The sequence below is a fragment of the Heterocephalus glaber genome, unplaced genomic scaffold (genome assembly GCF_053883595.1).
Source record: "Heterocephalus glaber isolate CG9 unplaced genomic scaffold, H.glaber_assembly_v1.0 deba00000942, whole genome shotgun sequence".
NCBI classification, from domain to species: domain Eukaryota; kingdom Metazoa; phylum Chordata; class Mammalia; order Rodentia; family Bathyergidae; genus Heterocephalus; species Heterocephalus glaber.
Window position 1 is genome coordinate 1,794,089 of NW_028258174.1, and position 14,506 is coordinate 1,808,594.

The following is a 14,506-nucleotide window of genomic DNA, read 5'->3' on the forward strand; positions in this document are numbered from 1 at the left end:
ATAGCCAAGAAAATATAATCATAATTCTTATTTCTTCAGGTGACTTATAATGGCAGCAGGAAACTAGAAGGATCATTAAAAATAAAGCTTGCTGACCTGCAACAGCCCCTGGACTCCCTGAGAGAGTCAGAGCTCTGTGGTTCTCTGAAGGATTCTACTTTCTTTTATTAGAAATCAAAATGAAAACTGAGAAATGACTTCACCTCCCTAGGGTGAATCACCCATTCACTAACAGTGTTTTACCTGATCATTATTTTTCAGCAGCTGCAAATTTAAATTTGAAATTAAAGTAGGGAATGAATTGTTGAATTTAATATAGAGACAATGCTCATCAAATACTTTTCAGCTGTTTTGGAGTCTAGCCTTGTGTTCTTAACTGTCTCTTGCGAAAGGGGGCATGTGGGCCCATGGCCTATGTTTGTGACCAAAGAGGGTTAACTAATTTTCTGGTCTTGGGGGAGGGGGTAGGAGAAGAGGCAGCAAGGGCCAATATGAAAAATCCAAGGTGTTTTCCTCCGAGCTGTACAATGATGTTGAAGGGGTACTAAGAGAATGTGATGTCTCAGTTACTTTTCTCTGGTTGCTGAGACAAAATACCTGACATCCAAAGTTAAGGGAGGAAAGGTTTATTTAGCTCACAGTTTTCAGTCCACAATCAGCTGACTCCAAGGCAGGGTGGCACATGGCAGAGTGGTTTTGCAGAGGAGAACCAGTTCATGGCAGGGCAGAAGGTAGCAAAGCAAAAGCAACAAGGGACTTTAACAAAGTCTTTCTGCCCCTTTTATCTTATCCAGACTACTTAGGGCAGGTAGCACTCACACCCTTAATCCTAGAGTCCTTGAGTCTAACATTGCACCATGAATCAGTTCCAGTGTCACACAACCTAGATTTAGCCACCTCTGACCACCCCCCCCCCCCATGACCCCATGAGGCTTTGAAGACACAAGCCATAACATGTAATCTCCACACTTCCTTGTCTAGTCAAGAATTCTCTTTCCAAGCAGGAAATCAAAAGAGCAGATGGGACATTAACCTGTCTGGATAGACCAGGAAGTAATTTTACATGAGGTAATAAGAAATCATAGGCGACTTCCATCATTAGCTGCAAGATTTTCTATCTCAGTGTCAAAACTTGTCAAAGTTTCTAATAGAGATAAATATTTTTCTTATAATGCATCTTTTGCCCAAGATACTTATTTCTTAGATTTATCTGAGATCTGAAACAGACCTTAGAACAGATATGAAACAAACCTAGTTTAATGCCATCATTTTACAGAAAATAATAAAAGGATATGAGAGAATGTGATTAAAGTTACACAGATGCTGGTAGAGCCCAAACTAGAATCTAGGTCTTCCAACACCTGGCTCTCCATGGCCACTTCAGCTACCTTGACTTTTTCTATTTGACAAATGGAGTTGCCATCAAATCACCTCACCCTGAAGAGCGCTTTCTGCATGCTTTTGGACAAACATTAATGGGATGACTACTCCAAGTAAGTCCTCGTGCTCGTGCTATGTACTATGGGTAATTCAAAGGTGAATTTGCTATTATTCCCAATGAACTTACAATCAAATCCAAAACTGGAGGAGAGGATCACAGAAATATATAGGAGAGGAATGAACATGAAAAAATCAGAAAGAGAATGGGAAGCAATGTCAGGATTAACAAGCAACCTCCTTGAGCATCAGAAGAGAATGGTCCCTCTCAAGTGTTACTCAAATCGTGTGCCCTATTTCTGACTCCAAATAAGACAGTTACTTGATAGAGCTTTACACAAACATGTTTAGATTGCATTCAGAAGATTAAAATAAATTCCAGTAAAGAGGCTTTAATCTGATGATTAAGATTGCTGTCCCCTGCATAACAGAAACAAACTTCTTACTTGCTTTGGATGAATTCCCCTTTGCTTTATCAATGATCCCTGCTGACTCGGACAGGTAGTTACAAAGAGGAGGTCCTGAAGTCATAGAGTAAATCAAAGCAGCCCAGTAGGGCAACAGGGCAAGCAGTAAAGCCCCCAGTCTTTCCTGAAGGGTGAGGACGCAGAAATGGCCACAGCAGGTCCAGGCTTGAGGGTGAATGGCCTTTGCTTACAACATCGTCTCAGGGTTTACTGACCTCTATATCAGGACTCTGGTATACTCGAATTACTGCTCTTGCACGATACAAGCTTTTGGAAAGGATATCCCTTTAAATCTAAAGTCCATTTGGAGAGAATGATTTGGTATATTTCACCAACTGCTTAGGAAATCCTGGACTGTACCAGTTATCTACATTTTGCAACTCTGTATGTCTGCAAGAAACTTATGAGTTAAAACACATACCTTTTCTTTAAAATTCATTTCTAAGTTACTTCTACAAGTGCATGAATATGTGAAGATCCTAGGGAGAGCTACTAGTTTTCACTTAACATATTCAGATGGGTCTTTTCAACCAAAATGTAAATCTGCAATGTATTCTAATGAAACCCAATTACAGTTACTAAAGCCATCTGTATATGTATTTTCAGAGCAGCTGTCCTAAAACACACAAATACACCACAGTAATCTATGTAATATTCAATAGCTGCATATTTCATTGTATTACACTTCACTTAACCTTTTCAATATTTTTAAGTGAGTCAATTTCATTTTCTTCCTTTCATAATTAATATCTTAGAATGTATTTTAATATGCAAGTCTTTGACCACATATCTGCTATTTTTCTTAGGAATGATTCATAGAAATGGAATTATATTACATTTAAATCTTTAAAATTAAATTAATAAATTTTTATAATAGTAGGGCCTGAGCCCAGGGCCTTCACATTGAGCTATGTCCCCAGCCCCCATGCCCCTTTTCTTTTTCTTTTTTAATGTGAGACAGGGTTCTCACTAAGTCTCTCAATTGCCTAGGCTGGGCTTGAATTTTTGATCCTCCTGCTTCCAATTCCTAGTGTTGGGATTATAGGCATGAATTATCACACTCAGCTTACATTTTTGGGGGGGGGCGGGGGAAGGAGAGACAGGGTCTATGTAATTCAGGCTGCCTTGAATCCACTATGTACCCCAGGTTGGCCTCAAACTCGGAGTGATCCTCTCGCCTCAGCCCCCCAGGTGCTGGGACTATAGGCGTGTGCCATCACTCCTGGCTTTAAACCAAAAGTTCTTAAATAAAAACAAATAGGGTAGTATTTAAAAGGTCAAGTAGTATAAGACTTCTAAGAAAACAATGTAGCACACTCCAGATCTTCTGTCTCATGTCCTTCTCTTTAGCTACTTTTGCCATTTGCCAAATGATGCTCTATTTTGATTTTTTAAAGTAGACATTGTCCAATTTGCTACGTGAAAAAAATGTTTAGTTCTCTTGTATCACCATTTTTTTTATACCTTCTTCCCATTCAATCACACTTTTTGGTTTTTTTGTTTGTTTGTTTTTTTGGTACCAGGGATCGAACTCATGACCTTGCACTTGCTAGGCAGGCGGCATGAGCACCACTGAGCTAAATCCCTGGCCCCTCGATCACATTTTTTTTTTTGTTACCGGGGATCGAACTCGGGACCTTGGGTTTGAGAGGCAGGCAGCATCAATCACACTTTTTAGTTAAATCAATATTCAGTTTTTAGGAGGCCAACTGGTACCAGATGGTCACCATGAAGTTCAACCGTTTTGTGACCTCAAACTGTTGCAAATATTGCAAAAGCCACTTTACACATGCAGAAAGATCATGTCTTCCCTGCACTGCAAGGAGTGGCAGCGAAAAAGCAAAAACAAAACCAATGCCTGCTCCTTGCCCATCTGCAAGGATGACAAAGCCCAGGTGGTTTGCCTTTTTTCCCTTTGGTGGTTTTCTTTTTTGAGACAGGGTCTCGCTATGTAGTTAGTTAGGCTGGCCTTGAACTCACAGCAATCCTCTAGCCTCAGCCTCCTGAGTGCTAGGACGACTACAGGTATGTTCCACCAAGCCTGGGTAGTCCAGGTGGTTTGAGGACACTACAAAAGTCAGCAAATTGGCAAGATAGTCCAGGTGCCCAGAAAGACACATGTCATTACACCCAGCAGTGCAACACGAGAAGGCTACCAGCACAACTGTTCATGGGGCATTCACCTGAGAAAGATGATAAGAGCTACACCAGTGGTGGCGAACCTATGCACACATGCAGCAGCAGGCTGTTTATTATCATTGAAAGCTCTAAAAGGTTTGCCATCACTGGGCTAGACTAAACGCCAACGGACTGGAAAAAATTACTGATGCAAAGCCAAGTCTCAACAGGTTGGAAAAGAGAAAGGCAAATAGAAGCACTTACTGGGAAAATGCAAAAATGAATGTAACCTGTTGGGCAACCACAGGTTAACTAGATTTCTAGCCTGGTGTATACTTCTTTGGAACTTTTCAAGATGTCTCTGGAATGTTTTCATTTCCCTTGAATTTTGGCTTGATAAACCTGCTTTTACAATTCTGATTAATAACTTTATGAATAAAAATTGGAAATGTTTCCTAATTCCAAATGGTATTTGCATTGCTTTATAAATAAAATACACTCATTATAAAAATTCAGGATTTATATTTGTTATATAAATATTATTCTTTATGCCATAAGGAGTACTGTGATTACATTTCCTTTCTTATACATTTTTAATTTTTCCACTATAGCTAATAATTACTTCATTTTATTCCCTAAGTTCAGTGTGGCTATTTTATCTCTCCTTTTTTTCTTGTCCCTTCTTTCCTTTCCCCTCCCCTCCCTTTTTCCCTGTCTCGTTTGAACACTTTCTTCCCATTCCCCAGTGTCTATTGTACATTTCAGTCCTTATGTCCACTTTTGGTTTCTCACACCAGAGAAACAATGTGGTATTTAAACGTGTGTGTTTGATTTATTTTAGTGTGGCTGTTTTCAAATGTGGCCCCCAAACCTTTGACTCTTGCTTTAGAGAGGTGAGTCTATGATTCCTTGCCTTTGTTCTCCATGGGCCTCTTGGTGTTATTTTTTTTTGGTACCGGGGATCGAATTCAGGTCTTTGTACTTGCAAGGCAGGAGGCGGAACCACTGTGCTAAATCCCTGGCCCGTGGGCCTTGGTCATGTGTGAGCCTCTGGGTGGTCAGCAGCCTGGTCATCCAGACATCTCAGGTGCCTGGTATGTGTGAACCCAAGAGCCTCCAGATGATTTAGTCCCCAGCACTGTTGCCACGTCTACCAGCTGGGTCTTCTAGGTGAGGTCCCAGACATCACAGAGCACAGTCAATTCAGCCTAGTGTGCCCTGTCCAAATTCAAAATCCTCAGAATCTATGCACTTAATAAAATGGATATTTTTAGCAGCTAAGTTTTGTTCTAGCAATAGTTGATGAACGTTAAGTTTTCTACATACCTATAAGTAATTTATCTCTAATTCTCAACATGATCAAGTATATTAGGTGATTTATCCATTCCATTTTTTTCCCCCTTGGAGATGTTTCTTATAGAGATCTCTATGTCTTTTTTGTCCCAGTGTAGCCTGGATATACAGGCATTGGTTTAGGACTTGCTAGGATGACAGGTGGGGTAATGTGTTATTCAAGGATGCAGACTCTGTACATGGGCTGCATGGATTTGAATGCCAGATTCCCCACTTGTGAGTAGTGTGACTGCATAAGCTCCTTCACCTCTGTGCCTCAGGTCCTCATCAGAATAGCATCTGACATAGACAGTAGGTGCCATTCCTGTTGCCTGGTTATTCTCCCCTTCACGTTGCCCTGGGATTTCCCACTGCCTCCCACCTTTGTCCAGCTCCTAGTTCCTAGAGTCCATGTCTTTTTCTTGGTTACTCCCTTGTCAGGATGGAATATAATACTGTTCTCTGAAACAAAGGTGCATGGAAGGTAAGTTTTTTGAGACCTTGTAGATCTGGTTTTTTTTCAAACTCAGGACCTTGTGCTTGCAAGGCAGGTGTGGTGCCACTGAGCTAAATCCCCGGTCCTGTAGATCTGTTTTAAATGGTCTTTAATATCATACTTGATGATATGGCTGGCATAAAACTATAAATTGGAAACAATTTTCCCTTTGAATTTTGAAGGCATTATTTCACTGTCTTGAATCTTCCATTGTCACTACTGTGATACCATTCTAATTCTTGGTTCTTTGTATGAAGGTTTTCTTTTCTCCACAGGGGTATTAAGGACTCACCTTTATCCACACTGTTTCAGACTTTGATAATGATGTGACTTGGAGTGGGTCTTTACTTATTTCCTTATTTTTCTGTATTGAGGATGGAACTCAGGGTTTCCTGCATGCTAAGCATATGCTCTACTATGACTGAAGTGCACCCTCAGCATGGTATAGGTCTTTTAAAATTTATTATTTAGGTCACCATTTCAATTTGGAGACTCAAATCTTTCAGTTCTCAAAACTTTTTAAACATTTCATTAATTCTTTTTTTTTTTTTTTTTTTTTTGGTACCAGGGATTGAACACAGGACCTTGGGCTTGCGAGGCAGGTGGTGGAACCACTGAGCTAAATCCCCGGCCCCCAAAATTTCATTAATTCCTTCACCTCTATTTTTAATTTTCTCTGAAACTTTTAATTCCTCTGACATTTCCCAAGTCTTCTCATTTTCCTATCTTTTCTATTTTCTTTTTAATGTGAAGTGCCCTATTTATTTATTTATTTATTTATTTATTTTTTGGTGCCAGGGATCAAACTCGGATCCTTCCACTTGTGCAACAGGCGGCGAAACCACTGAGCTAAATCCCCGGCCCTTCTTTTCTATTTTCTGTTGTTGTCTTCTTCAATTTTCTCATTTGTATCTTCTATACTTCTGATTCAAAAAAGTTTCTATGATAATATTCATATTTTATAATTCTGATTATATATAGATATGTCTTAGTTACTTTCCTCTTGTTGCTGAAACAAAATACCTGACACACAAAGTCAAGGGGGAAAGGTTCATTTGGCACACAGTTTGTAGAGGTTTCAGTCCATATTGGCTGGCTCCAAGGCAGGGTTGCACACGGTAGAGAGGCAACACAGAGAAAAAACAGTTCATTGCCCACAGAAGACAGCAAAAGCAACAAGGGGCCTCAACAGCATCTTCTGGCCCCTTTTATCTTATCCATACCACTTAGGGCAGGCAGCACTCACACCCTTAACCCTAGTGCCCTTCAGCCTAGCATTGCACCATGAATCAATCCCAGCATCACACACTCTAGATCCAGCCACCTCTGAAAAAGCCTCACTTATGACTGCATGAGGCTCTAGGGGGGACAGCTAGACACAATCTAGACAGAAGCCTTAACTCTGTCTGCCTGCCTGTCTGTCTGTCTGTCTGTATCTATCGATCTATCTATCTACCTATACTTTTTTTATTTTTAAGACAAGGTCTCCCTATGTAGTATAGACTAGCCTTGAACTCACTATGTAGTACAGGCTGGCCTCAAACTTGTGGAGATCCTCCTGTCTCAGCCTCCTGAGTACTGGGATTACAGGTGTGGGCCACAGTGCTCAGCAATTCTGATTATATTTTATAAGCACTTTTTCTTGTTTCAGTTTAATATCTTGCTAAAGTGCTTCTGAAAATATCTCTTTCCTTGCATCATCTCTGTTTCCTTTGAGTCCCCTTTTTCATTAGTTGGTTTTCGACTTTTTCTTTCATGGGGAAGCCCTGTGGTCTTCTGTAATTTATTCTCCTTGTCAGTGAGGCAGCTGGAGATTCTTGTGCATGACCACACACTGAGACTTGCTGACTGGAAGGTCTCACTGTTGAGGACTGATGACAGATATGGCACGTTTACTGAGAGTGGCCCAAACAGCCATATCTGTGGGTCTCTTTCCTGGGTTTGACAGTTTCCTAAGGAAGGATTCCTCCAGGTTTCTACGTGGTGAATAGGAGGGATTTTAAGCTGGCTGCTAGCATTTTGAGAGTCAATACAAGAAGAGGGTTGAGAGAGGGGAACCTTGTCTTTCAGAATGCTGCTGTCCATGGTGATCTGCTGTAAGTATGGTATCTACCCCTGTCTTCCCCGTCCTCTGTGGTACATGGTTTTCCTAGTTCAGGGCCTCAGATTAACCCAACCAATCACAACCATGAAGGTGAGTACATCTCATAAGGCTCCGTGTAAAAAGGCAAGAACTTTTACACTGGAGTTTCTGAATTAAAAGAAAACCAAAAAGTTCCTTCTCCTGTTCTATCTTCATGCCTCCAAAAGGTGGGAGATTTACCTAATCCAAGCCCCTTTACCCTTCTTGCTTCACCATGCTGCTTTTATCTTTGATAATGCCTCAGAACGAATGTATAAGGTCCAAGTTTGTTTTAAAATAACCCAAAGAGCTGACAGACGGAGCTCCTGGAATTCTGCAGCTTGCGCTAGAGTCCACAGATGGGAAATTGCCGTCAGTTAAAGGGTGGTGCTATTACCATAGCCCGATGGCTGAAAGCCTTTAGAAAAAAAGTCATCTGAGTTAATTAGCATTCACCACAGGCTTTGGTGTTCTGCTGCAGTATTCAAAGAACTCAGATAATAAAAAAAGCAATAGTGCAGTCTCTAACTTCTAACTAATATCCTCTTAAAAATGTAGATTATAAGGAAAGAATTTTGCCTGTTAAATAAATATGCTTTTATGGCTGATCTATAGCTTAAATCATTATGAAATACAAACTATGTTTAAAATCAACTAAATATTAATGGTACCGGGCCAGGGGTTTAGCTCAGTGGTTTCACCGCCTGCTGCGCAAGCTCAAGGACCCGAGTTCGATCCCCGGTACCAAAAGGAAAAAAAAAAAATTAATGGTACCTAAAATAGGAGTGATTTTATTTTACCTCTCTGATCTGCTTCATCCACAAATCTCTTCCAAGAAACTCCTGATGTAAAACCACAGGTGCTGAGTTTAGATTAAAAGCCACGGAATCACTGGATTTTTCTTTTATAAAAGGCTGGAGGTCAGAATGTATCTAGAAGGAGTAAAGAGTTATATCAATAAAATCTATATACACTAGTATGTTTCAGTCATACTAGAAATCACCAGTTAATGCAGTAAAAAATGAAGCTTAAGGAATGTAGATTTTAAATATACTTTAGTAAATAAAAGAACATTTTGGATGATTGACAATAATCTTTAAAATTCTTTATCATTAATTTTCTCTTCCTCCTTTTCTCCTTCTCTTTCTTCTTTTCTTCTTTCCATCCTTGGGTGTTAGAGAGCAAAGCCAGTACCTTGAGCATGCTAAACATATGCTTTACCATCTTTTTTTTATTTGGTAGCAGACTGTATTTTAATTTCAAGTTCAAGGTAAGGATTTAGATAAAGATTTAATAAATATAATTACCTAATAAACTAATCTAATAACTAACAAAATATGCAAGCTCATCAAATTATATATATATATATATTCCCTGCTTATCAGCTATTAAGTAACATCACAAAAATATATACTAACTGAAAATTTAAAATTATATACACACACACACAGACTGAGAAAGGGAGAGACTGACAGAGAAAGAGATGGAGAGGCAACAACATAAGTAGCTACTTTTGGGGTATTACATATTTCGTATGCCATTCAAATGAATCTGGTTAGAATTAAAGCTTTCAATTTTATTCACTATATTTCTAAATTTCATCAACTTTCCATATTTATTTTACATAAGAAACTATAAGGGAACTTTGACAAAAATAACAAATATTTTTCCACTCTGTGAATGGTAATATTATCTGATACTTAATAATTTGTATGAGTTCTCTCAGGAACCCTTTCAGGTGGAAAGAAAAGACAAACATCACCAACGTGGCTTAGTAAACTGTAGCTTTCTGTCCAAATTACATAGTACTTTCCAATCATACTGTTTGCATTACATAACAATCACCATCTATAACTGGCAGATTTTAAACACATAATAAACATTTTTTTGAGACATAAAAGCAGCTTATTAAATGGCAAAATGTTTCCTGTGTATCACCTTTAGCTATTTAAGTATGGCGACAGATAAAGGGCACACACACACCTTATGACTCATGGCCACGTGCTTTCCATACCGAAACGCCGTACCCTGAACCTCAGCATTGTGCTTTGCTAATTCCATCGCAGCTTGGCAGCTCTTCGCTAGTAAGGCACCATGGGAGAGGAAAGTCTGCTCCTTCCAAGTTGATATTCCAATATCATCTGTGATATCATGTTCCTGAAAATGTAACAAAAGGCAAGATAAAAAAGGCTTTGTGAGTAATTTGTTTCTGGTTTTTGAAGAATAAAAGAGTTGAGAAAAGAACTATTCACAATACTCAGGATCCTGCAACAAGACAGAACTAAAAGATGCTAAACTCCAGCTCTCCTTAAAAGAATATGGGGGAAGGCTGCTTTTTAGAGTAATGGAGAAAAAGTGTGAAGAAATGTTAAAGCACATTGTATTTTGAGGTAGGGAGCTTCTATTAAAATATATTCTATAGGATAAGGCAAAAAGCAGACCTCAGACCTCTAAATTAACTCTCATTTCTATTCACAGCAGTTCTTGAATGTTGAGTGGAATTTCAAAACTCAAGAAGCCTACTATGTTTAACTTTCGTGAGTATAAATAGTTAAACAGAAGAATCAGAGAGGAGGTAACCCATTAATATGGGGAATGATTAGATTATAGAAGTCATTAAAGTTTATTCTCATAAGAAACAAAGTGATAAGGTAGGATATAAAACTGTAATTTTTAAAAGTATGAAAATCACTGTAATATCTGTAAATAAGTACCCACAGACCTAGTACCTCTAAACTAGTGCTGCCCAATAGAAGTACAATGTAAGTCACATGTGCAACATAACATTTTCTAATAGTCACATCAACAGTGAAAAGGAACAGGTGACATCAATCTCTTTTTTTCTTTCCTGTGCTAGAGATCAGGACCTTGCATGTGCTAGGCAAGCACTCCACTGCTGAGCCACACTGTACTCCTAGCTCTGAAATTAATCACAAGAATGACATATTTTAGCTGGGCTTGGTGGCCCACACCTTTAGTCCCAGCACTTGGGAGGCTGAAGCAGGAGGATCACCCCGAGTTCAAGGGCAGCCTGGGCTACATAGTGGGCTCCCTGAGGACAGAAAGAATGAAACAGACATACAAAAAAATGTTCTCGTAGTGTTTCTTTGAAACCTAAAACCAACTAGAACTCATCCAGATGGGTTAATTAATCCCAACACTTTTCTTCCTGTGGTTAGACCATATTCTTTCTTATTTTACCATTATTGGAAGACAAAATACAAAACAAACTATTAGGAGAATTTAAGCAGGTACCATTAAAAGGCCAGCTCAGATTTAGCCTCACCTCTTCTGCCATGTGGAGGGCATTCTTCAGCTCATGAACCAAATCAAATTCTCAGCTTAATTTTACTTTTTAAAATTTTTTATTTATTTATTTATTTTGGGGGGATTGAACTTAGGACCTTGCGCTTGCAAGGCAGGCATGTTGCCACTGAGCTAAATCCCGGGCCCTCAGCTTGATTTTACTAAGTCTTTGAACAAAAACAAAGGCCATTTATAACAAGCACCTGTTGTAAGTAGGCACGATACCACTGGGCAATGATAAAAAGCCACACAGGAGAGAAATAATGCATAATTTTTTTTTGGTACCGGGGATTGAACTCTGGCCCTTGTGCTTGCGAGGCAGGCAGCAGAACCATTAAGCTAAATCCCCTCCCAATGGTGCATAAATTTAAGACCTACTTTATAGAACATGAGGTATAAATGACAGCATATTTAATCTTTGAATCTGAGAATTTATTTTAAGATATTAAAGGTTACTAAGTCATATTAATAAGCTTAAGTAAGACCATATTACGTATTTATACCAAAAATGCATTTAACAAATTCAACACTTACTCTTTTTTTTTTTTTTTTGCACCGGGATTGAACTCGGGACCTTGCAGTTGCGAGGCAGGCAGCTGAACCACTGAGCTAAATCACCGGCCCTCAATATTTATTCTTTTTTTATTTACTTCTTTAAATGCTTTTCTTTTTTGGCTACCGGCAATTGAACTTGGGTCCTTGCGCTTTGGAGGCAGGCAGTGGAACCACTGAGCTAAATCTCCTGCCCCTCAATATTTATTCTTGATGAGACAAAAAGAGTAAAATAGGAACTGTTATGTATTTCTTTTCTTTTTTTTTTTTTTGGTACCAGGGATTGAACTTGGGACCTTGTGCTTACAAGGCAGGTGGCGGAACCACTGAGCTAAATCCCCGGCCCTATGTATTTCTTTAATATGAGAGGAGAAAGAGCAAGAGAGAAACTCAAAGCCAGCAAATACTTTTATAGGGAGACATAATCCCTTCTCAGTAAGGTAAGGAATAAGACAGATGTGTCCAACACCAGTGCTATTTAACAGCATAATGGAAGACACAGATAAAGGCAGAAGTATAAAAATTATAAAGTTTAACTCTCATTATTTGAAGACACATAACTGTATACTGGGAAAACCAAAAGACTCAGCTAAAAAACTACTATAAATAAGAAAGTAACTGAGACAAGTAGCAGTATATAACTTAATAACTTTTAATTAACACTGTAAATGTATCAACCATAGCTTTCATACATAAAAACTAATCACAAAGAGAAACAAAGAGGCTCTTTTCTTCCATTTTATATATAAAAAGAAAGATTAAAAAAGCTGGGGATAAATTTGACATGTGTAAAATTGATATAAAAAAATATTAAAACACCACTGAATGGACCAGCGATTTAGCTCAGTGATTTTGCTGCCTGCTGCACAAGTGCAAGGACCCGAGTTCGATCCCTGGTACCAAAAAATAAATTAAAACAAAAACAACAACAACAACAAAAAAACACCACTGAAGGAACAAAGTATCTTGAAAGAATATCATGTTCAAAGACAGCAAGATCTAACTTCATAAAGTTACTCTAATGCAACGAATACCTTTCCTCCCTGAAATCAAACAAGTTGATTCTAAAGTTCATGTGGAAAAATAAATAATAATAGCAAAGAAAACCTTGAAAAAAGAACAGCAAGGTACTGTATGTATGCATGGATGAAGGGGTGGACAAGAAGAGTAAATTTTGTCAGGCCCACCAGATACTATTACATATTATAAAAAACCCTGTACTTTTAGCTAGATGTGGTGGCACATACCTATAATCCTAGGACTCTGAGAGACTGAGCAACTTGGTGACCCTGTCTCAAAATGAAAAATAAAAAAAGGGCTGGGGATGTAACTAGGTGTGAAGGCCCCAGGGTTCAGTCCCCAGTACCAACAAACAACCCTCCCTAAGCAGAAACCAAAAAGCTAAACAAAAAATAAAAAATGAAACAAAACACAAATAAAAATATACTTTTTACATAGACAGACAGTGGAACAAAATAGAAAGTCCAAAAAGCAACTAAGCTATATACAGGAATATACTATATTTTAGGGTAAAGTTGAACTTTTCAATAAATGGGGCTGAGACTATTTATTAGAAAGAGCTGTCTGGAAAAAAAAATCCGATCTGTATTTCACACTGTGTACCAAGATAAACGCGAAGTGGCAAAAACAAAAGCAAAGGGCCAGGGATTTAGCTCAGTGGTGCTGCCACCTCCCTTGCAAGCCCAAGGTCCTGAGTTCGATCCCCAGTACCACACACACACAAAAAAGCAAAACAACCACACAGATCACAAGCAAGGCTAGGAGAATATCACAGGAAAACAAACCAGTGCCTCTCCCCTCTGCACCCCTTCACACGGATGTCCACATTCTAATCCCTGGAACCTGTGAATGTTACCTTATAGGGAAAAATGGACTTTTCAGGTGTGATTAAATTCAGGATTTTGAGATGAGGGAGTACATGGGCAGGCAAAATGTAATCAGTCACCAAGGTCTTTAGAGGGAGGAATCAGGGTCGTCATAAAAGGTAACGAAATGACTGAACAAAGTTAATGCTATGCTGATGGATTTGGAGATAGAGTATCTAACCATTAGCAAAGGAATGTAGATGATAACTAGCAAGGAAATGGACTTCCTCTGAGTGCTTCCAAAAGGAATGCAACCTTGCCACCATTCTGATTTTGTGGCTTTTGACCAATTGAAAAATTCCAACTTGGGCTAGGGATTTAGCTCAGTGGTTCCAGTGCCTGCCTCACAAGTGCAAGGTCCTGAGTTTGAACCGTGGTACCAAAAAAAAAAAAAAAGAAAGAAAAAAGAAAAGAACGAAAAGAAAAGAAAAAGTTCCCACTTCCCAAAAGCTTCATTCTTAGTGTGTGCAAGGCTATGAAGAAACTGGTCTCTTCAACATGGCTGGTGAAGTGGAAACCAGATGGAAATTTTGCCATATACATCAAAATTACACTGCCTTGAGGCTCAGCAACCTCACACCTAGGAATTAATGTTATAGATTACCCACAGTGAAATGGAACATGCACAAGGTTAATCTATAGTTCACCCAGCTTCCAGGGTGATCTTTTAAAAATATAAGCCAGAACCATATTGGTCTCTAAGATGTTTCTCAAACATTCTAGGCATTTCCTCCTTAAGGCCTCTGCACTTGCTGGCTGTCCTCTCGGCAGACCCTCTCCTATGGTGCTT

At 38.9% G+C, this 14,506-nt stretch overlaps 1 protein-coding gene across 16 annotated transcripts in view; it reads right to left on the reverse strand.

Moving 5' to 3' along the window:
• Pdss2 (decaprenyl diphosphate synthase subunit 2) overlaps positions 1 to 14,506 on the reverse strand; it is a 302,283-nt gene that overhangs the window by 42,804 nt on the left and 244,973 nt on the right. For all 16 annotated transcript variants that reach the window (XR_002386384.2, XR_015450331.1, XR_002386383.2 and 13 more), the window contains 2 exons: positions 9,956 to 10,129; positions 8,773 to 8,904 (listed from right to left, as the gene is read on the reverse strand). Coding sequence is in view for 13 of the 16 variants with exons in the window: in XM_021236880.2 (XP_021092539.1) it covers positions 8,773 to 8,904; positions 9,956 to 10,129 (306 nt within the window). In the remaining 3 variants the exon portion in view is untranslated. The remainder of the gene's footprint in view (positions 1 to 8,772; positions 8,905 to 9,955; positions 10,130 to 14,506) is intronic.